General features: G+C 51.4%; 6 protein-coding genes across 6 annotated transcripts; 2 read left to right on the forward strand and 4 right to left on the reverse strand.

The window, feature by feature from the left end:
- Positions 1-312: 312 nt before the first annotated feature.
- GMORB2_4696 (cytochrome-b5 reductase) lies at positions 313-617 on the reverse strand (the record flags this gene model as incomplete). The annotated part of the gene is made up of 2 exons (XM_035466670.1): positions 313-456; positions 498-617. Coding segments are annotated over 2 exons (264 nt in total), but the record flags the coding sequence as incomplete, so codon positions are not given.
- A 982-nt stretch (positions 618-1,599) lies between these two features.
- On the reverse strand, positions 1,600-3,246 carry GMORB2_4697 (benzoate 4-monooxygenase; the record flags this gene model as incomplete). Its single annotated transcript, XM_035466671.1, has 2 exons — positions 1,600-2,857; positions 2,945-3,246. 2 exons carry the CDS (start codon positions 3,244-3,246, stop codon positions 1,600-1,602), a joined length of 1,560 nt encoding a protein of 519 aa, XP_035318219.1.
- A 2,895-nt stretch (positions 3,247-6,141) lies between these two features.
- Positions 6,142-6,580, forward strand: GMORB2_4698 (uncharacterized protein; the record flags this gene model as incomplete). The annotated part of the gene is made up of 2 exons (XM_035466672.1): positions 6,142-6,195; positions 6,281-6,580. The coding sequence occupies 2 exons, from the start codon at positions 6,142-6,144 to the stop codon at positions 6,578-6,580; spliced, it is 354 nt and encodes a 117-aa protein (XP_035318220.1).
- Positions 6,581-8,902: 2,322 nt separating this feature from the next.
- GMORB2_4699 (flotillin) lies at positions 8,903-10,460 on the forward strand (the record flags this gene model as incomplete). Its single annotated transcript, XM_035466673.1, has 2 exons — positions 8,903-9,021; positions 9,098-10,460. The coding sequence occupies 2 exons, from the start codon at positions 8,903-8,905 to the stop codon at positions 10,458-10,460; spliced, it is 1,482 nt and encodes a 493-aa protein (XP_035318221.1).
- A 293-nt stretch (positions 10,461-10,753) lies between these two features.
- GMORB2_4700 (programmed cell death 6-interacting protein) lies at positions 10,754-13,557 on the reverse strand (the record flags this gene model as incomplete). Its single annotated transcript, XM_035466674.1, has 4 exons — positions 10,754-11,132; positions 11,208-12,456; positions 12,548-13,277; positions 13,417-13,557. 4 exons carry the CDS (start codon positions 13,555-13,557, stop codon positions 10,754-10,756), a joined length of 2,499 nt encoding a protein of 832 aa, XP_035318222.1.
- A 1,337-nt stretch (positions 13,558-14,894) lies between these two features.
- On the reverse strand, positions 14,895-16,574 carry GMORB2_4701 (glycosyltransferase family 31; the record flags this gene model as incomplete). Its single annotated transcript, XM_035466675.1, has 2 exons — positions 14,895-15,725; positions 15,783-16,574. The coding sequence occupies 2 exons, from the start codon at positions 16,572-16,574 to the stop codon at positions 14,895-14,897; spliced, it is 1,623 nt and encodes a 540-aa protein (XP_035318223.1).
- Positions 16,575-23,080: the final 6,506 nt, after the last annotated feature.

A 23,080-nucleotide genomic window follows, 5' to 3' on the forward strand; every position in this document is an offset into this window, starting at 1 on the left:
TCTACTCTCTTATGTCCGAGTATTCATGTCCAATTCCTTCAAGTCCTACTATCCAAGTCCATTTCCTTCCTTCATAGGTCCTGCTCACTCTTCCATGGCTGGAGAAATAATGCAGCAGCTGCGGCAAAGACTACCATGAGCCCTAGCCTTGCGAAGAATTCGGTTCTGGAAGCCGTCAGAGCCGCCTTACTATCAGCGCTCATCCCTTTCAGTTGCGCGGGTTTCTACTGACCATCAGCTATAGATTCTTTACAAGGACAAGACTGCGGCAAGCTGTTCCTTGATCATGGGGGAAGAGATTCATCCACTCACCTCTAGCTCGCCAACTGTGAATTCCGGAAGCATTGCACGGGCCTCGTCGCTGTGGCCGATGTCCTCAAATGCTTCAGTCGCATCTTTCCCAGCCACGTCGAAAAATATTTCAGAACCACCACTGCGCTCACCAGAGTTAGTAGTCTGATAGGTTTCATTTTTTTGACGGAGTAAACTAGAGGCACGTACGGGTGCTGGCTGGCAAACTTGCTCACATCGTAGACGTGGCTATGGATGGCAATGTATATATCACCGTCCGTATTATGTGCCGAGACGTCTTCGGGGCTGAATTTCTTGAACTCCATCGCCAGAAGACTCGAATGAAGGAAGTAATACGATGATTTCAAGATCTCGCTGAACGTTTCCGTGTTTCAAATGCACACGCGGTGATAAACCCGGTCTGTATTACTTGTCTGATCCAAAATGGCAACGAGTCCAAAGCTCGGGGCCCAACAGCTTCTCAAAAGCTATATTTTGATGATTATGTACGGAGTACAGCTTCAATTGAAATGTTTCTGTCCACCTATGATGCTACATGCATTTGACAATTCTGCACGGTGATTCGGTAAAGTAATGCATTCTGCGCATTGATCGCTTATCTCGTGCATGTTACAGAACAACCTCTCCGACGTTATCGTTGAGCATTCGGGAAATTCCACTTGAAAATCGGGAAATCCATCTAGGATCGGGTTGGACCCCGCAGCTACTTTAGCTTCCTTTTTGTCCTCAATAGATAATAGCTCTTACGGACTTTGTGGAATTCGCCGTGAGTTGACATATTAATACTAGGCACTAGTAGCTCATAGTGATAGAGGGGAGATGCACTCCCGTGGTTTAATGTATGCTCGATAATACCTATCAGATGTCTTCTGTCTAATTCCCCGTGACCATAACCAGGTTCCAGATCAGGAAGCCAGATCAACAGTTACGTATTGTCCAGGTGCTTGAGATTCCTAAAAATCTGCCACGGGCTCAAGCCCTCTTATTTGGTACAGGCATCATATGTAGATTTGAACTTGGCTAACAGTGGAACCCATGATCCAATGGGATCACTCATCATCCTCTGGTCCGCGTCAAGTGTTTAGTAATTAAGAGGGCATTGGTCTCATATTAAATCAAGATATGGGTCAAAGGGTTGGCAGTACCCCTTTGGTATAAGTAAAAAGGTAAAAGTATGTACAGTGTGTGGCAACAAGTTTGAACCTGAGGGCAGGTACATTGCAATAAAACACTTCGGCTATGGAAAGAGATTGACTGTAAATCCCTCCATCTATGTGCTCGTGCTTCTCAGTTGGGGATAATATTCCTCTTCTTGATTCCGACCCAGCACTCGTCCGGCTTCTTGGAAAAACCTTCATGAGAGTCAAGAGTTTTCTGGTAGAGTTTGAACTCGTAACGATGGAAGGCTGTGCCAATGATGAGTGCCAGTTCCATGTGGGCAACATTCTGCCCGACGCATGCCCTCGGTCCGTAGGAGAATGGGTTGAAGCAGATCTTCTGGCGGGGCGTCAGGTTCAGCCATCGGTCAGGCTTGAACTCTTCGACGTCGGGCCCCCAGACTTCGGCATCATGGTGGATGGAGTAGCTAGGCACCGAGAGAACAGTGCCTCTCGGGAAGTGGTGCTCGCCGTACGACACGCCGTTCTCGGACGTGACGATACGGGGCAATCCGATAGCCGAGGTTGAATGCATACGCATGCCCTCGTCGATGCATTGCCGTAGGAAGCGGAGGTTTTTGACTTGACTGTGCGCCGCAATGGGGGAACCGGCCGGGATGGCGGCGTCTAGTTCGGCCTGGAGTCGAGGAACGATCTTGCCGGGGTTTCGTCGCTCACCGTCGAGGATCCAGTAGATGACAGCGCAGGAAGTGTTGGAGACGGTGTCGCTACCGGCGATGAGCTGCGTCAGTGCCTCCGACACCAGCTCCTCTCTGGATATCGGTTGCCCCTTGGCATCCTTGGCATTTACAAGCATCTCCAGAATATCATGACGTTTTCCCCCATCGAAAGTCCCGTCCTGTGCCGCTGCAAGGCGCTTCGAGACGGCCTCTACGGCGATGCCGTGGAGATTCTTGACCGATTTCAGCCCATTGGTGAAGAAGGGGTCAGGAAGGTACTTCGCAAAAGGTCGCAGCTCGGGAAGTAATCCGAGCGTCGAGCTAACCTCACCGCGACGGTTGAGTGTCTCCGCGCCGGGAACGTATGTGGTCGGCTGACCCGGAAGTGTCGACTCGCATTCGTCTCGTCCACTGTTGACCATCCCGAAGGGGGCGCCAAAAGCAAGGTCGCCGATGATGTCAAAGGCCAGGAAGGTACACCATGGCATCATGTTCATCGTTCCAAACCCATTGGCAGCTGGACGAGACGCGATATTGTCCAGCTGAGCGACCCATCGGTTGAGGTTGGCGCTCATATGTGGTTCAAAGTCGTGTACCGCGGTCGGAGAGAATGCGTGGGCAATGATCTTGCGCTTTGCGGTGTGTTGCTGGCGGTCCCGCACGTTAAACACGCCGGGCACTCCCGAGACAAAGGCTTCATAAAAGAAGCTTCAAGAACGAGAAACGCAATGAGTCAGTCTCCTTCAACAAGGTCCGCTATTTTGTTCGGTAAAAGAGAATGATCCGAAAACTCACTCCTTCAAAAAGCCGTTTCCATGCGCATACACGGTATGAAGGCCTTCGGGTGTGGCGATCGAGATATGGTTGAAACCCACGCGGACAACATTTCCGTATCGTCGATGGGCCCAGTCAACCCACGCATATTTCTTGCCGTTTCGTGCACCGAGAGCGAGCCAGATGTTGCTGAACTTGGCTACAAAAGGTCCCGGAAATTCCTGAAGGTGCTTATAGGTGGTGAAGTAGGGAATGACCCAATAGGAAATAGCCCATGCTGGCAGCAGGATGCTGAACAAGACGAGGTACTGCAAGAGGTCCATGGCGCATGAATGATGGCTGATGATTGTTCACTGAAAGAGAGGGAGGACGGTGGCTACAACACTTGCTCATGCTGTGAGGAATTCTTGTATCCAGGTTACTTCGTGGTGTCTATATAAATCCCGGATGGCCGATATATTCGTAGATACACTCTGCAGTCGGGGAATTGATAGAGGGGGCCCATAAACATCCCGACTATCCCTGTATAGTTGCAGTAAATCCCGAATCGTGGTTTGCGCCATGACACTCAACCTCTGCCAAGCAGGAAATAATATACCGAGAGAGGACATGGTTACCTGTGTGTTTCATGTAGCAAGAGTTGCACATAGACAGGAATAGTTAGCCAACCAATGAGGAAAGGGTCCGGTATCATCGAGCTGGACTAGGTCAGACAGAGCGTGCAGTTCGGTGGTGAGCCCGCCAATCCCCCACTCTTGAAGCAGGATGTAGCCGGCTATCTGTGGTGTTATCATGGCTGCCGCCGTTTACCGAATGCATGCACGCCCCTGTGACGATAGCCGCACACGATCATCGAGGCCACGAAGAATGATGGATAGCGACCAGTCATTGGAAGATAAGACTACCTGTTGGTATTACAGCCTCATCGCCCCCGCTCGTCAAAGACACAAGCCGGCAAAAGCCACGAGACTGTTCGGGAAAGTATTTATATACCCCCGCCATTCCAACTCCCAGATAGATACCCATCCTAGTCACCGGTCGGGAAAACCTGTAGAGCATACGTATTGCTTACTGTTTGGATCATGATTGGACGGCCCCGGAAAGCTTGCCTCCAGTGCAGTTCGCAAAAGGTTCGGTATTACTCCACGGGTGGTTGGTCTGCTACGGAGGCTTCCCCATCTTGACATCTGATATCCCAGTACTAACCCGGGAGTGTGTAGCTTCGCTGCCAGGGTCAGAAGCCATTCTGCGACCGCTGCAAGCGCATCGGTCGTCCATGCCGATGGGGCGATGAGGCTCTAGGGGCGGCGAGGTCCGAGAGGCATGCATCTGCTGTGCAGCTGCCTTCTCTATCCTCATTTTCCTCGTCGGCTTCGTCGTGGAAGGGTCCGGCCCCCGGCCCACAGCCGCTCCAGAGTCCTCCCATCCCTGTCGAGTCGGAACCAGTCAATTGGGCAAACGGAAGCGCCAGCAATTACACTGGAATCCCATTGACTGTCGTGTTGCGTCTCGTGGATATCTACTTCTCCTGTCTATATAGCGCGCCGCTGATCTTCCACAAGAAAACTTTGTTAGATGATTTGAAAGCTGGGAAGGTCAAGTCTCATGTAATCCTGAGTACTTGCGCTCTCGCATCTAGGTTAGTGAAGCACCTGTTCACATTTTCTGCGGAAAGATCAGTGAGTTAATGTGCCTATCATGTATCACAGTCTGTCTAGCAGTTATGAAGAGCGTAATGATCTCCGAGACGATGGCTTCAGCAAAGAATGGGCGGAGCGAGCGGGCAGATTAGCCCTCCAGGAAGCCGAAGAGCCAAACCAGGACATGGTCGTGTCTTTTACCAATTTAGGGCTGTTTTGGTATAGTCAGGGTCAGTGGCGGCGCTCTCTCGTCTATGAGGGCTACGCTTCTATGAATGCCCGTCTCTTGCTCCTGAGGCCGACCGAAACTGCTGCCGAGTTCTCACCCAAGGCTGAGCTTCACCGCCGACAGTTCTGGGCATCTTTCCTGCTGAATCAGTTCATTTCTGAGCCGGTCTTTCCCAAGATCATGAGGAACAGTGTCGCCGATATACTTCTTCCTGTGTCCGAGGACGACTATAGTAACGGTCTTATACCGGTACATGACATGACTTTGAGGAAGAACGAAAGAAATGATAGCATATTCGCCGAGCTCATACGCATCTTGAGCCTGTGGTAAGCCCCCCCGTTATCAACCCCCGCATTTCACATCTCTACTAATATCGAAATGGCCATATTAACAAGGGCGGACGTCTACGAGACAATCAAGAGTTCGAACCCCGCTGATCTGAAGGGGTTGACGGCTATTCAAGTCCTTGATGCTCAGCTGCGGGAATGGCATTCGCAACTGCCGTCCAAATTCAGGCTTTCATCAGATGGGATTAGCAATTGCTCCCAAGAAATCCGCCCGCAAGTGCTTCTCCTCCACATTACCTATCATCAGTGTCTATGTGCTCTTCATTGCTCCATCGTTCCCCTCTTCTCGCTATCCAGGGTGGCGGAGAGTGAGCACTTCGTCCACAGCCAACGAGTCTCTGCCCAGGTTGCATTTGATAATGCCAGGGCGATATCGGGTCTCATCAGGGCCAACCTCACGCAGGAGCCATCGGAGGCTTACAGATGGCCCGGGTTTGTAGGCTTTGCGCTCTACTGTTCTTGCGCAATCCAGCTGCCGTATCTATGGTGCTCCGATGTCGATGCCCGTGAAGGTGCCAGGGCAAATATACGAGATAATATCTCTGCAATGGCACCCATCGGCCAGAACTGGAAATACGTCGCTGGTTTGGTAAGTCTTGATGCCGTGACATCTTTCAAAACCCACCACGAGCGGTTTTCATGTTTGCTGATGTTGTATTGTTGAACGCTGGGCCGTTCCAACTATGGGAAAAGGGGCGCCTGTGTCTTGATTGATGCTACTGCTGGGAGGCTACCTTCATGATTTTGTCTCAGTCACGTACTAGAGAAAAGTGCTGACTGGAAGAAAGGTGATGAATGTACGGACCTTATATCAATACCGTTCCTCACATCCGATACCTTTGAGCGGTGCTCCAGCCAGCTTGTCGGCTAGCGAACTAGCTGGCAGGAGAGAGGGGGAACCCGGGGCTCTCTCTTCAGCTCTTGGTGGCGGTGGTGGCAGTCTGTGGAAACACAGAGCCCTGATGGAACAAAGCAAGCTGTCCGGCCCGGAGGAGGGACAGGATGGAAAGCCAGTCTATGCTCCTCAGCCTGTCCACACCGGGAGTTCCCAACTTGGTACGTCCACCATCGAAACACGCAAAATGATAAGAAATGACATGCTACGCCGCTTCTCAGTTAGAAGTCGTACTTACTTACACAGCCTGCCTCAGAAACATCCTCATCTCCGCCTATTCCCGCGGAAATCGACACCCATATCGCCCCCAGCGCCACATCGGGGCAGGCCGTCATTCCGACCTCACAGTGTTTCGCATCTCCACCAGGAAATACGACCCAACCCTATGTACCGCCTATTCTCTCGTCCTTGTTCCCCGGTGGTTCGGCCGACTATGATCTTAATCTTGAACCTGAGAGTACAGAGTTTCTGTCAGCCATGATTCGAAACGGAAGTATTGCAGCTTTTGACCACGAGCAGGCTATAGCAGCTTGGTTTGATAACTGATCTCTGAGTTGAAAACAGAGGCTTGCGATAAGAGTGCACAGATATAGACATGTAACTAGCGTACCTCTATTATCTTTTCTGTACAATCACCATACTCCTCTTCCCTTTCAACCTGGCTCGTGTTCTCCTTATGTTGTTCCCAACAAGTCCTTTTGTTCAATGTCAGTATATAGCCATGAGACAGCGACTTCAGCGAACCCACTTGGTCGACTTTGTGCAAAGACGGAGTGTTTGCCGCTGTGTCGGTACGACACTGGTCAGCGGCGAAGGCTGATGGTGACGACGATGCACCAGCCCCTCTTGCTCTCCCAAAGGCCCATTTCATTAGCTCTGCGAAAGGCCAACTCATCTTCTTCGACTTTGACCATGACAAGAGAATCATCAACTCCAGCGCCGCTGTGCGATATTACAGGTCGAAGATGGTGACAGGCCAGGCGGCGTGCCTGGTCCGCATTCGACCACCATAGAAGCGATTTGGGCGAGTCGAGGTGCTCACTGTCATCATCCCATCGGCCCCAGTCATTGAACTCATTCACTACATCCCGAAGCCCGACTTCATCACCACCCGCACTTTCCCTGCTGATTGGTTTCTCTTCTCTTCTCTCCTCCTGCCGTACACGTACGATCCTTGACACCTCCCCCTTTTCCTGGTCACCGGGATCACTGAGGGTCCATTCGGGACCCAGTGCGTCGTCAGGGACGAAGACAGCCTCGACAACCCGAGGAACTGGCCGTATGTGGGGGATAGAAGCTAGCAAGGACAGCACGGCGTCCACCAGGGGAGCCAGAATTTGACTATCCTCTTGTGTGCCGGCATCGAACGAGACAAGTGAGTCCTGGACGAGACGTATGTAGTATCCGAAGAGGTCGGATCCTGCATTCGAAGACGGGTATGGCTCTATGAAGGGATCATCCTGCGGCGGCCTATATATAGCCATGATTGTGCCTGGGCGTATATGTTTGCCTTTACTTTGTTGGTAATAACCCATGGGGAATATATACAAAGTTGGGATGGCATAGGCGAATCAATGCTATAGAAAAACGCAGCCAACCAAAAGGGAAATAGGCCGAGTCGTCACATCGCTGGCACAAGAGGAAACCTCATGTGGACGTGCTGTCTGCCTCGCCCGGTTTACCAGGCGTTCCAACTTGGCAGCCAGGCTAAGAGGCGCAGCTCAGGCCAAAAGGAGTCCGCCCCCTCTCGACTTCCATAGGGTCGCCCATGTGACACCTCGGACTTCGGTTTTTACTATTACGGAAGACATGGAGTTTTGTATAGGTTGGTATGTCTATCTGTAGGACATACTGACAAGAGAAAGAACTCAATCTGTGCTCTTGCGATCTCACAGGTCATGAGACTCTTGTTTGGTAGGCATAGATAGCTGCAGGTCGAATAATTCATCATCCCCATTTTTAAACATCGCAACCTTCTTCGGCGATATTGCTACTGTATAGTCCCCCCGCTCGATGCCCTTCAAGATGCACATCGCACCACGATAGCTTCGCAACACCGAAATACTCCATCTCGAAAAATTTCAAGCAAGGCCCGTTCCTCGGTCTTCACTGCCGAAAGGGATCGTAGGAAACACTTAGAAACGAGGTTGAAAAGCTGCTACCAGAAGAAAAAGAAGAAGAAAGTGTGGTAATCGGCCTGGACCTCCATTTATTACTTTACTTATCAGCCACGGGGGGGCTCTTTCGTGAATGTTGATGATGCCTTGTTGTATGTATGTATTATTACATCGAAGGCGATGAGAATATCGTAATCCTATAGATCATCGACTTCTTCTTGCCACCTTCTTCCAAGGGCCTACTGTCTACATGTATATGCCATACGGTTATTCCCCGCGTCCATCCACTCGGGCGTGGTGTGGAGCCACAATGGCGTCGCGATCCCTCCAAAATCGAACTGTTCAAGCCCAAAAGCACCGGTGTCTAGACAACGCCCAATGACGCCCGGCTCGTGTAGAGGCTCCATCCGGGAAGTATTGATTCGTTCCTGTACCGCACGCTACGGCAGGGCGTCTAGCGCAAGGCTCAATCTGGTTGCCCGTGCCCTGCCGACAAGTTTAGAGCAAACATACTATACCTCCTCCAACGGAGACATACATGCATCTTGAGCGATGCTAGCAGCAGCGTGACACACTGACCAGAAGTATTTAATTCACCATGCCCCAGTAATACCATGCCATCAAGACACCATCTATATAATGAAGAGGGGGGAATTTCGTACAGATCGGACCCTTGTTTAGTAATTTTAAGGCATATGAAATATCTCTTGTTTCAAACCACCGACTGATATCGTCTACAACAGCCGCCACCATGTCGTACACAGTCTCCAAGCCGGACGAGTACCTGGCTATCACTGGCATGGGTATTCGGACCGTGAAAATCACCAAGGCAGCATGGGTATGGCCTTTTCAGCGATGTGTGCGGTTCAGGTAGGATTCTCCCCAAGGACCCAGAAACAGCACAAAGAAGTCATGATAACGCTAACAAAGACATGTGTGGGTTAAGCGTCCAACCTCACGACTACGCCATGGACCTCCAGGCCATGACTCGGGAGAAGCTCAATTTCAAACTACCGACAGTGTACACCATCGGGCCGGACGTGAACCAGCGAGGCGGCAATTCGACGAGCGGCCATGCTAGCGGCGAGGTCGACGTCAACACCGAGGACCGGGGTGACTCGCTGATGAAGTACGTGATGCTGCTGGCCGACTCAAGCGGCGATGCCAAGACGGAGCAGTATGCGCATGTGTCGTCCATCATCAAGGGCATCATCGAGGGCGAGACACGCGTGCTGGTATCGAGCATGACGATGGAGGAGATCTTCCAGGAACGCGAGGTTTTCAAGCGCCGCATCTTCCGCAACATCCAGGGCGAACTGGACCAGTTTGGCCTCAAGATCTACAACGCAAACGTCAAGGAGCTTCGCGACGCCGACGGATCCGTTTACTTCGCCAGCCTGTCGCGCAAGGCCCACGAGGGCGCCACCAACCAGGCCCGCATCGACGTCGCCGAGGCCCAACTGCGCGGAACCGTCGGCGAGTCGCGCCGCAGGGGCGAGCAGGAACGGGAGCTGGCAAAAATCAGTGCCGACACGGCCGTCCAGAAGACGGAGCGCGATGTCGAACGTGCCCAGGCAGACGCCAACCTCCAGACCCGCCAGGCCGTCCTCAAACGCGACGTTGACATGGCCCGCGCCCAGGCCGACCGCGCTCTTGAGGCCAAGGATGAGGAACTCCGTCGCGACGTCGAGAAACGCCGCGCTGCCGCCGAGGCTGAGCGTCTCCGCGCAGATGTTGTCGTCAAGTCCACCATCGAGCGCGAGTCTGCCCAACAGAAAGCCGACGCCGCAGCCTACCAGGTTGAGGCCGCTGCCCGAGCCGCCGCAGAGGGCATACAGCGCAAGGCAGACGGCGACGCCTACGCCACCCGCGCAGACGCTGACGCCCGAGCCTACGCGGCCGAGCAGGAATCCCGCGCTCTCGCCCTCCGCCGCTCCAAGGAGGCAGAAGGTATTTCTGACCTCGCCGAGGCCTACAGCAAGATGTCCTCCGCCCTCGGCGGACCCAACGGCCTTCTCAAATGGCTCATGATCGAGCATGGTACCTACGAGAACCTAGCAAAGGCCAACGCCGACGCCGTTCGTGGTATGGCCCCGAAGATCTCCGTCTGGAACACTGGCACTCAGGGCGACGGCAACAATAGCGGCAACCCTCAGGATGCCGTCCGCAACATGTACCAGATGCTGCCACCCCTTATGACAACCATCCACGATCAAACTGGAATCTCTCTGCCCCAGTGGCAGTTTGGCCACATGGCTGCTGGTGCCAACGAGGTTGGCAAGGAGATAAAGCCCAACAGTCTCAGTTGATGATGATCCTTCAGGAGTTGTTTTCTTTCCTCATTTGTTCCCCTTGTTTCCTCTTTGACATCTCGTTTCTTTGTGACGTCATCGGTTTGCAATGAGCCATCAGGAGGGATGATGCTTGCTTTTCTTAACTTTCTCCTTCCATGTACCATTCGATAGCAAACTAATAGACCTAGTATCACTGTTTATTTGACATCGCGTTGAGACTTTTCGTGGAATTGCTTGGTTTTCATGGGGCATTCATTCCACTCGTCAATAGCTCAGGCTTGAAACATCAATTGTCGAATCTGCCTGATCTAGCCAAAACGTAGGCCTGAACTGGGATTCCAAGTGGCCGGCTGTTGCCCCTGTAGATTCGGCTGTTGCGATGGCTGCTGCTGCTGTGCCTGATCGGGAACAGCAGCATTCGCCGTGGACATAGGTCCTGTGCCGGAGAAACGGATCCCCATGTTAGGCTTCCATGTCTGCGGCTGCATAGGCCTTGGCTGCTGGACGTGGTCAGGGGCTGGCCCCGCCGCACCCGGCCCGCCCCAGGATTGAATGTTAGAGGCCTCAGGCTGGGGCGTGCCATATTGGGGGGACTGCTGATGTTGCTGGGGGGCCAGGGTCTGCGACGACAGCGAGGGCACGTGGCTGTTTATGTTGAGGTTCGCCAGTGGCGGCATGCTGATCTCTCTAAACGGAGATAATAGATCGGGTTAGTTGGATCAAGCATGACAGAGCTATCTAGACGAATAGGGGAAAGCATACTGTTCGAGGGAACGGGCCTCCATGTGACGACTGGCAACCCACTGCTTTACCCGATCGCGAAACCCCTGGCCGACAATCTTATTAAGGTCATTATAAAACTTGCGGGCAACCTCTAGGTTATTAACAACGTCCTTGTACTTAAAGTAGGCCGTGTCGAGGCGCTGCAGGGCTGACTCTCGTTCTCTGGAACTCTGGCTGGTGTTCCGGCGTGACTTGGCCGTCTCGAATTCGCGGTTGGCACGCTCGACGGCGTCCAGGGCTTTTTCCTGTTCCTCCTCTTCCCTGGACAGGGCCTGCATCTCAGGCTCGTACAGCTTGTCAAGGCGCTTGTCGAAGAGATCTTCAAAGTGAGCTGGTACGAGAGGTGTTGTCGGGTATGTGCGCTCAAGTCTGGCAGCCTCCTTGAGCATGTCGGGCTTGATATCGTCACGGCGCACATTGTCCCGCAATGTCTCAATCTTCTTGCGTCGTCGGCTCTCAAGCCGTAGCACGTCACTGTAGGCGCTCCGCAACTTAGCCACGGCCTCCTTGACCTCGTCCGACGTCTCGGTGCGCCGCGACGAGGGTACGTAGTCCATCAGACTACGATCCGAGCCTGAAAGCACCCGCAACAAGTCCTCGATGCTAGCAAACTTATCTCTGACGACGCCGTCGCTGCTCATACTGCTACCCAGGTAGCCCTCGATTTCTGCCGCGACGCCTCGAAGCTCGACACCCTGCACGTCACTCTGCGAGTCTGGTCGCATCCACCGGTCCGTCCCATACTTTGTCCTTAATCGCTGGTCTTCCTCCTCCTCGGACGCCAGAGCCATTTTGCCTTCTTCAAATATGGCCACGTCAACTGCTCTCAGCTTGTCAATGTCTACAAAGCTTCTCCGCACCCGCTGAATAGCGTCTGCCTGTCTAATGTCCTCGGCATGTTGAACCAGAGACTGTGGCAGTCCGATCGGCTTCTCAATAGCCTGCAGTGATCCAGGCAGTCCCAGCGATTCGAACAGTGTGTGAATCCTCTCGGTAAGCGTTTCCAGCTGCTGGATGATTTGCTGGTTCACCATGCGGTCCCTCCTCTCCTCATATATGGATATGGCGACGTGAACAGAGAAGGGCACAAGTCGCGAGAATAAAGCTGGCCCTAACTCGGCCTTGTCACCGAGGAACTTATAGGGGTCAGCGACCTCGGGGGGCGTCCGTGCAATAGCCATATTGGCACGTTCGAGGATTTGGAGTTCAGACTTAGGCGGGACATAATCTAGAATGCAAGTCATGTAAGTAAATGTAAGAAACGAAGGGCGGGAAGACCACTCCTCAATTCACAGGTCAATAGGAAGGGGCGAGTGTACTAAGGTAGATGATGTCATTGTCCTTCTCAGCACGTTTGAGATCCTCTTCAACCTTTCGCTTAAGACCAGTGAGATCGTCGAGGACAATCTTGTTCTGGGCGATGCCGATTCCCTTGATCTTGGCCTCCTTGAGGCCCTCGTTGATACAATCGAGAGCATCCCTGAGCCTGGCAACCTCCTCGCCAAACTTGCCCCTCTCAAGGCAGCTGCAGGCGGCGCGGTACTGGGCGGCGGCAGCGAAGCGGTGGTGCTTGGCGGTGACGTGGTGTATCCAGGCAGTACTGACGGCGTGGCTCTTAGTGGCCGACTCTCCAGCGAGGTGGTAAAGATCCGAGACGCGCGTAGCCAGCTTAGCAATGGACGCGTCCTTGTAACCGTCCGTGACAGCCTTTTGCCAGAAGCATTCCTGGCTCTGAGCCAACATGAGGTTGGTCAAAGATCCGAGAGTGCATGCGTCCATATCTTCAGGCGGATCCGACATGCGCAGTTCTGGAAGCACCGTCGTCTGCATGTGGGTGAGCACACCGGCCGCCAGCGAGAAGTAGTTTGCGGCCGTCTTGAGAGCGTCGGCGTTGGTCCCGTTTCCGCTGTGTGTGTGATACGCCAGCTGCGAGTATAGAGACGCCAGATTGTAAAGGATGTTGAGCAACTCGAACTTGAGGTTGTTGCGTACCAGCGGTTGCTCCGTGTTGTATCCCAGGGCGGGATACCACGAGAATTCGGCACCAATCTATTCCACAAGACCCCAGGTGGGAGAATGGGCGGTTCTATCAGCTTCTTCCTTTATATCTGTCCCCCCTGTCGCGCCTTTTACTTCCGTCTTATGCCTCCTCATTTTTACCTAATTGTCAACATGGGGTCCAACCTACATCGATGGGGAATTTGCCGCCTATCCAAACCAGCTGTGCCGCATACTTCATGAGCTTGGCGATGCCGCTGGTATGAGGTTCCCGAACGTTGACAGCATCTCGTCTTAGGTCGTCGATAATTTCGAGGTCTCGCTTGAACATGTCGGGGTGCTGGTCGTATTTGGCATTGATATACTGCCGCATCACAGACGCAAGGGAAAGGTGCGCCGATCGCCGAAACGGCAACGCGAGTATGTCCCTGCCACCAAAGTGTCAGCAAGCTCCGTTTCCAGCAGGTTGGGAGCGACATAAAGACGCTTGGGCCCCATTTCAATGAATTTTACGGTACTTACGAAACCATACTATTTGTCGAGGCAGTTGACACGCCTTGCTGTCTTCTATCTCGTGTTGCTTTCCTTAGGGAGAAGCAATGACTTCATCATAGATTAGGGGGAGCTTGTGTGCTGTAGTGGGGGGGTTCTGACTAAGCAATTCTTCACTTTGCCCGACAAACCCTTCACTATTGTGATTCAAAATACCCTTTACCTGCAACTGAGGCCATATTTCGGGCATGGCCAATGACAGAGTAGAAGATACTATCATTCAATTTTTTCATTCCCTCTTCTGAGGGCCCATGTCTTGGTATTGTTGGGGAGTCTTGAGTATAACGTTTCTATAAACCATTCTGTCGCCAGAAAAGACACATGTGTATCCTATCCCATCCCCCTTACCGCCCAAGAACAATTGAAAAATGACAAGGGCTCATGTACAATGTGCGCCAACTCAGACCTCCATTGATATACATACCCCAACTGGCGTCACTAAAAGAAAAAATCAATAAAAAAAACCAATTCCATATTGCAAGAAAGAGCAGTAGAACAAAGAAATATAAAAAAAGAGAGAAGGATATGGAAGAAAAGAGGGAGTGATAAAAATTCAGCCATCCAGAGGTAAGACTCATGGCCTTCCAAAAGCCCATGAAATGCTAATAAGCAACAAATAAAACAATACAACGCCCTTCTCAGCCCAGGAAAATAATAGTGGTGTCGTATAGAAAACATAACATGACGGTCAGAAAAATGTATGAGGATTTTTTTTGGAGAAGACACTCAGCCCAACGCCATTAACAGTTGGGAAACTGAGCGGCTGCCAGCTACCCTCCAAGAGACCTTGTATACTTCCTCTTCATCTTTTCTTGTAGATTCTTGAAGTGCCCATTCCCGTCCATAGTCATGCCTTGAGATCATAGGAGAAAACGCCAAATGAAAAGTATGTGAAACATCTAGGTGCCACGGTTGAAAAGGCATAGCCACAAATCCAATGCAGCTGTCCGATCTCATATTTGTTTGGTTGTCCCCGCCAGGGGGGCAGTTGAGCGGAAATTTTCTCAATGTATGTTGAGGAAATAAGATTGGGGAGGTCGAGAAAACGCGTTGGGAAGTCTTGGCGAGAAAATCGAATTGGAAACAGCTTTGATAAAAAAACAGCTAATCATGGGATCATGCGGGGATCCAAACCAGCTCAATGATGCCGTCAATGTTGCTCATGGGGCTGCCGTCCGCATAGGTCCAGCGCTGGTCGTCCTTCCTGCGCACATAAGTCTGGAGGACTGATGAGTCGGTTCGTACTTCGGACTCGACCAGCTCCCAGGCAATCTTCTTACCCGTTCCGGTGAGGGAGGGTCGCTGGGGGCCAAGCATGAAGTCGAGGTTCCAGCCCTTGTTCTCGGGAGGAGCGCTGATGGTACCCTCGAGCTGGTGATAATCCCAGTCAATGCCCTCGGGGTACTGGGCAACCGAGTAGCCGGAGATGACAAAGTCATCTGACGTCTGGAAACGCTGCATGATGCAATCCTCGCCGCAGGTGTGAGCAATCTTGGAGAACTGGCCGGGGCGGGCAGAGTGCCACGAGGAACCACGGTAGTGGTGAAGAGACAAAGGCTTGATGCCCGACTCGTAAAATCCGCTGGGGTCACCGAGAATGTCAAGCTGCCACAGCTGGTTGACCGTGTTGAGGCGCGTGTCGGTGTGCTCGTAGATGCATTTACGGAGGATGATGTCACCCTGAGGGCCCCAGCCACTGTTAGACTCGAGAATCTTCTCCTCGGTGGCGCACAGCGGGTACAAGTCCGTAATCTTGGCAGCCATGGACACCGAGAGGAATACACCGCCGCCCCCGAAAGCCTGAGAGCCGTGGCGATCGACAGCAAAAACATCCTCGGACAGGGTGCCAAGGTACTGCATGCGGGTGTGATCGTACTTGGAGATTTCTTCAATGAGGCCGTGCATGCTGGGGAAAAAGGTGTCATCGTCACAAGTGACCAGCCACTTCTTGTTAGGAGTGTCGCGGTGAGTGTAGAGAGTGGGGACGAGGTTGAGGTAGCGCACAGCCATCTCGGTAGAAGAGTCGCTGTGGTAGACATCGACATCAATGCCAACGTCGCCCAGCAAGTTGGCCACCTCCTGGAGCTCCTCATCGCTGGCATCAAGTAGCATGAGCAAGAGCTTGCCACCGTTACTGTTGCCACGGCTGTCCGTGAGCCAAAAGATCCACTCGTTAATAGGTGTTGTAACAGGGTCCATGAAGCGGCTGTAGGTGGTGGAAACACCAAACATGAAGTCGGAGGCGTTGACTGTGGAGGGCAGGCCGGAGCGGGTGACTTCGACCTCGAGGGGAGGGGAGCAGGTGAGGCGGCCAAAGTGCTGGCCGAGTTCAACCGTCTTGAATTTGGCGGGAACCAGGCGCTGGTCGACATGGGTCATGGACTTACGCTCCAGGCCATCGGTCCGCTTGAAACGCACATAGCGCTTCAAGTACTGAAACTTGTTGTCCAGCATGTTGCGCTCCTTGACTTCGCGGAGGTGCTCCATGTCAATGTTGCAGTCGGGGATGTGGTCGCTTTGGGGCTCTACGTCGGGCGATGTCGGGTTTTGCTGAGCGGGGACCGGTGCAGGAGGAGCGTTCTTGTCGACAGGCTGATCCGGAGTCTGCTCGGCAGGATGCTCTACAGGGTGCTGCTGAGGGTGGGCGGCGGTATTCTCCTTGTGCGATGAGGTGACGCCAGTCTTGCGAAGAAACTCGGCGCTCCGGTCCATGGCCTGCTCTCCTTGGAAAGTGATGAGCACAAGCACCAAAATGACCAAAGCCACCACCAGGGCTCGTTTGTAGGAGTGGCGCATATTGAGTACGCGACCGTTGGTGCTCGGCAGGGTAGCTCCCATATTACTCTAGACCGGCTGCGTGCTTTGTTAGGCTAAGCCGTCGGGGGCAACCCAGGAGACGGCCTCCTCGGTAAAAACGTAACCCCAGGAGGCAGAAGGGGCGGATGTTTGTGGTTGGGAGAAGCCCGGGGTGGCTGTCACGAAAACGATGGACGGTTCGGAGGCAGGGGCGAGTGCGAGTATTGATTTGCGAATCGAGCAGTCGATTAAGACGTCTGGTTGAGTCTTTCCGTAGTGGCCGGGAGTGTGGATGATCGATCAAAGTAGCGAGCGTGTGTGGATAGCAGCTTTGAAAATGAAAAGAAAAGAATGCGGTCGAATCGACAATGATGAATGGGGTAAGAGAGCCGTTTGTTCGGTTCTAATGAGTGACAAGGTTGCAAAGGACCAGGAATGAGAAAGTGGAGCGGGGTGTCTCAGTGTGCAAAACAAGAAAACGAAAATAGATGAAAGGTTGAAAAGGGGGAGGGGTAGGCAGGTTTGGATAATAGGAAAGGCCACCAGTCGTCCCTAGGTGAAGGTGAAAAGACGATGAAGGCTAAGGATACTTGACAAGGCGAAGACAAGAAAGGAGAAGGGGTAATGATGGTGGTGGATGGTCAGTACTGGTCCATGCGAAGTACCCGTACGCAGTAGCTAACCCTGGTGGCGGCACTCCTCTATAGTGCGTTAGCCAGGGGCAGCGGAGCGAATGTGGTGGGGCACGTTCAAGGCCATGGGGCTTGATTCGTAGAGGTAATGAGTGACAACCAGCCACCCATGAGCTGCTGACTCAGGCCAGAGAATCCAAGATATGGCAAGAAAAAGAATAAAGAAAAAAAGGAGCTGGGAGACAGCAGTGTACGAGTACAGGTACCTTGGTACGGTGCTATAAAGCGATGTATTACTGTACTACCATCGACCCCATTATTGCTGCTAATACCGCCTTTACGAGTCGGGACTACGAGTGTACCTGAGTAGTAACAGCACTAAGTACGGATCTAGGAGGAGCTGGAGCCTGGGACAGTACAGTGCCCGGTACGTGTCGTTACGCGTTCGACGTGTCCCCTCAATCCACCATGGGACATAGGTCAAGATAGGCGGTTGAGATGTGGAAATAGCACAAGCACTGTTTTTTTCAATATCGCGAGTCACGCTTTTCCTTCCCCGGATTCACCCATGTGTGGTGTGAGCCAAGACCTAACAAGGACTTGTGTCGCCGTGTCCACTGCTGGCGGCACACAGTGAATGAAACCAGCCTAACGGCCCTAGCCAGGCTGGCCTCCTGAACGATGGTCTAGGCGGAAGGGCCCACTTGGTCCACCTTGTACGAGTAGGCTTGCAGAGGCGCCGCCCAGTGCTGGTCTTGGGAGGGCTGCTACTGTAGGTAATACTAGTAGTAATACTAATGGTTAGTTATATGGACTGAGTGCTCCCGTAGTGGCTACGCAGGTCTCTGTGTCTCGTATATGTATGAGTAGTAGCAGTAGTAGTAGCAGTAGTACTCAACTGATTTATTAGTAATACGTGCCTAGTACTCGTAGCAAATGTAGTAGGGTTACAACAACGACGATACCCGGTAATAGTACCTTTGGCATTCGTAAGTGCGCCATAACAGGTTTGCTTCTGAGCATGTATGTTATACTTAGTAGTTGTACAGTGCGTCATGCCTGATTTAGACTGTGGGCCTGCCCGTGGCGAAATCAACCCGTGGCTCTTGACTCTCTACTCATACAGCCAGGGAAAGAAACCAAGTCCATGTTGGGAATCATACGCAATGGCCAAAAAACTGCGTACAAAACCCGGGTTTGCGAGCCAATGCAAGGTTCGAGTGTGGTGCTCTATCATTCTATTTTACCTTGATCCAAGCTTTGTTTCTTTCTTTCTTAAGATGTCGAGCAGGTATAAGTATTGCCTCACTCCTAAAACGCCAAAGATTTGGAAAAATTGAATCCAGTCAATGGAGGGCTCCACCTCAGTTCCCCCGGCCCCTAATCTTCAGCGCCTCCGCCATCCCTTGGCCTTGGCTGACGCCGATGATGCAGCCTATCTTCGGATGGGGAAAAGGAAATGGGAGGCAAGGCCCTTCCATGACACCGTAAGACGGAATGGTAACACCAAAACAACTTAGAGGCAATAAATCGCATAGCGACATGCAATGCTGTACTCCGCACGATAACACGAGTCCAACAGCCATGCAGATTGTTACAAGAAACCGTTGCCAGCATGATAATAGTACGTCGATATCGTTATTTGCTAGCTTATTGTCATCTTTATCGATGCGGGAAAGATGAATACAGTGGAGACACGGAGAGGGCGAGAAGACTTCTACTCGTATTAGCCGCAACCAACGTGCACCAGTACGAGGTATTTATCCGTTGAAACGCACGACTCGTACCATTTAGCCCTTTCTGCGAGATTCCCTTTAGTACTCTATACTACCATCTCGTATTAGTTAGCAGTAGTGGTATTCGTTTAGTTCCTGACTGATAGTACTTCATCTATCGCCTACGCCGCACTCTTGAATCGACTTATCGAACCTGGCGATGTGAGCGGAGCACGGGGACAGACATCAACAGTGGGCGCGTCATATGAAGATTCGGGCTTTGTGCCAAAAATTCTTTGATACAGTATCATTGCGTGATGGCGGGTAAGTGTCAAATTCGGCCGCGACGCGTCATCGCATGCGACGACGGCTCCCCTACTGTCTCGCGTTTTCGGCAAGGCCCATTTTGCCATAGTGAAAAATGAAATTCGCCGTGGCACATGTGATAGACTCTAGAAGCCCTAGTGAGAAAGGGTGATGATGACATGGAAGAGAGCTAAGTCGCTGCTAATACTAGTATAATCTACGAATTTGGGGTTCTTTACAGAGCATTACGATATAGAATAATCATACAGGCAGTCATGTAAAAGTCACATATCCAACATACCCTGACTTTTGAATAGACGTAATAGAAATACGCGTGAAACAGAGTGTCAGTGTTGTCGTCAATGCCGCGGTATAATTCATCCCACAGCGGATTATGAGCACCAGGCTACCAGTTGACAAATAATCTGACTACACGCGATCGGTGTTGACATTGATACATTTATCACCGTACATGTACAAGGTGTTGACGGATTGCTATGGATATCAGTACTGGTACGATGTTACAACTTGTTCCCGTGTTCAGGGGTTAGGCCCAGGGGGCTGAGAGTCAGAGGGAACCACGCTTTGGGCCGGGTCTATCTCTCTTTGCCTAGAGTCCTTACGAGTACACATTGCAGGCCTTGTTTCTGTCTCAACGTATTCGTACGGAGTACACGGAAACATGTTGATCGATTACGTAGTACTCGTAACATCTTCCCAACATCTGCGACAAATGTTATAAATAAAAGCTAGAAATGACTTTCCATCTGTTGACCAGTTTTCAAAGAAGGGCAAGCAAAGCCGACAATCGGACAAGTACTCGTAAAGCCGCGAAGGTTGCTTTGCTTATTACTACTACTATTATTAGAGGTAATACGGGGGGGGAGGTCTCTGCCTCCGGCGGCCTTGCCGGGAGCTCTCCTCGCTTCGCTCGAACGTCCGGTAAATGTGAGCCTTCCTTGTTATGTTTTCAGTGGTATTTCTTCGTGGTCGACGCCTACACACGTAATAATACATCAAGGTATATGTAGATGCGTACGAAATGTAATTGTATTACCTAGTACCTCTATAATCAGATGTGGCAGAGAACAATTGCCAGTTAATCTACCCCGTATTACTCTGTATTCAAATTGTGGTGGCTAGTGATGGTAAGCGGCCAAATCGCTAGCGCGCAATTTTCCCCCATTACAGAAGCGAATTCGAAAATTACTCTCTTGACGTTCCTTCCAGTCTCGCAAAGCTTCGCGGCTTTTCTTGATTACGCACTTCCAATGTTCGTAGTGCGCGTTCATTTCCATACAGATACGAGTACGCTATTTCTGGTACAGATGTACACTCTCAGAATGACCTATACCCGCGGCGAAAGGAGCAATACCGTACTCCAAGGCCATTACGATTAATACTCGTATACTACTCCTATGTAGTATATATACATACTTCGAATACTGATAATAATCTTCAGTCGCACGTTTATGTGGAGTTAGTAAGAGTAAGCTTCCTCCTACATTGTAATCATCCTTTTGTTGCACCTCTGGTTCATCTTCACGAGGAAAGATGCTTCCCCATCGCCTGCTTCCTCCTAACCAGCTAATACAGAAGCCTACGGCGTATCGATAGTCTATCTGTACAGGTACGAGAATCTTGTCGCTCTTGAGAGGAGTTTAGGAGTATCACTGCATGGCATTCGATAATACAATTTTCTTCACCAGCGGCCATGAATTTGCCATGATTACAAACACGGCCGTGCTCTCCGTACTCGTGCATGTAGCTCGGCACATTTAGTTTCAGCACGCAGAAAGGCTCTTGCTGCCGCCTACCGAGTTTTGGAAGCCTGCCAGCGATCTACACACACCCTCCCTGGTCACCTGGCGGACCACTCGAACCAGCAAGCTGCAAACCCAGAAAAGGTTCCGGTCTAATAAAGCAATCAAGGTGCGGAAGTTGTCCTATGATGGCTATCGCTGGGAAGAGCGTGAAGGCGAAATTTCAGGTATGTGTGTGTGTGTGTGTGTGTGTGTGTGTGTGAATGGGTAGGTAGGGTGTCAAGATGTGCCAGTGCAAACGTTCAATCACGGTATCTGCATAGAGGGGGCGGGTAAGTACGCGTACGGCTACATCCTATCCGTACTCGTACAGTAATACTCTACTCCGTATCACATGCACAGGCGCTCATTTTCCTCTTAACGGTCATTGGGGCCTATCATTATGACGAGTATCGGAGCAGCAAACTCCCGTATCCGTAGTAAATAACACGAGTAGGTCTCTGCACGAGTACAGATTACATTGCTAGCACTACTACTCCGTACAGGTAATATTATTACTATTGCCGGTGCTACTCCGTACTGTACCTGCACTATTACCATCCTGCCGCACGAATACTCATACAGGTAGGTATGCTGCGAGGGCCATTGCGACGTATTACATGGGTGTGAAGAGCCACTGTATGTCCCTTCCTAGCCAGGCAGGTAATATACGACCCGGGTACGAGTGCGCCGTCCACATGTGCGGTGTTCCTTTTGACTCCTCTTGCTCTCTGTCTCTTATTGTCAAAAGATACGAAGTGTCCAATATCATCTGTCTACTAATCATATACGTACTTACGGAGATGGAAATTAGATGCCCTCGCCAATTCCCCTTACCCCTGTTCCTTTTCCGCCAGGGAGGCTAGGGTACGTAAGCTGCCTGCCGTACGAGCAGGCTTGATCATTACAAGTATGCACGGAGTGTTATTACTCATGCTAACCTCTAACCTCTACCGCTGTCTACTTGTACAGATGACGTGACTTTGTGCTATATTGCGAAATGTAGGTCTGGCCACTCAACGACGCCTGCTTTTCCACTGAGTTGATAACACGGACCTTGAGTTTTTACCACCACCTACTCCGTACAGAATACCCAAGTTGCCAAGTACAGCTGCGACACGCCACACGTACGGCAAGGGTTGGGAAACCCCGTCGAAACACCTCTATCTGTGTTCTTCCCCCCTATCCCTCAGTCCGACATCTAAGTCCTGAGTCTTGACTCTTGACACCACGACTCCCTTTTTGTTCCCCACACACTAAAGTCGCAACGTCTCTAAAATACAATCAGCAACAGTTCCAGATTGTCAAAGGCCACTTTTTCTTGCCATATCTCGTTCTTCCTTTTCCCTTCTTATTACCATCGGACATCGGCACTCATGTACCCCAGGTATGTTACGGTATTTGCTCCAGTGTTGAATCAAAGTAAAATTTTGTATCATATTACAAAATTGACACTATGAATAGTTCGTCACGACTTGGGTAACGTATCACCCTTGTACCGCGCAATATTAATATCACCTGGATCCCGTTGTCTCGTTTCCTTGCTTTTGAAATCCGAGTACAGATACAGTTGAGCAATAACACTATATACATATGCGGAGTACGAGTATATATGTCGGTGGCGCGCACCTACCTGTTGTCGATACTACCTCTAACAATAATACTGGGGGCCTACTTTACAAGCCCAACGGAGTATCATCACGGGTAGTGCATAGCAAGACGCCTTTCTATGTTTTTTCTCATGCCGGGCGAGGTATCATTTTCACCGAAGGGACAAGATTAGAGGGAAAGCCCCGAAGACAGTTGGTAGTCACAGTATATATCCTACAGGCTCCAACCTTCACTCCCGTTACATATTCTTGGTTACTTCCCTCCACTCGCACCTTGTCTCCTGTCACCTCGTCGTATTCATGCCTCAGGCACTAACCCATATACAGAGAGCTTATCTCATGAATAGAGACAAAGCTGACTCCTTTTGTATAATAACAAACCAGCGTCGATCTCATGTGCGATATAAATACAACATTCTGACTCGCCGACGCAGACGGCTC

This window comes from Geosmithia morbida (assembly GCF_012550715.1).
Source record: "Geosmithia morbida isolate 1262 chromosome Unknown scaffold_22, whole genome shotgun sequence".
Classification (NCBI taxonomy): Eukaryota; Fungi; Ascomycota; class Sordariomycetes; order Hypocreales; family Bionectriaceae; genus Geosmithia; species Geosmithia morbida.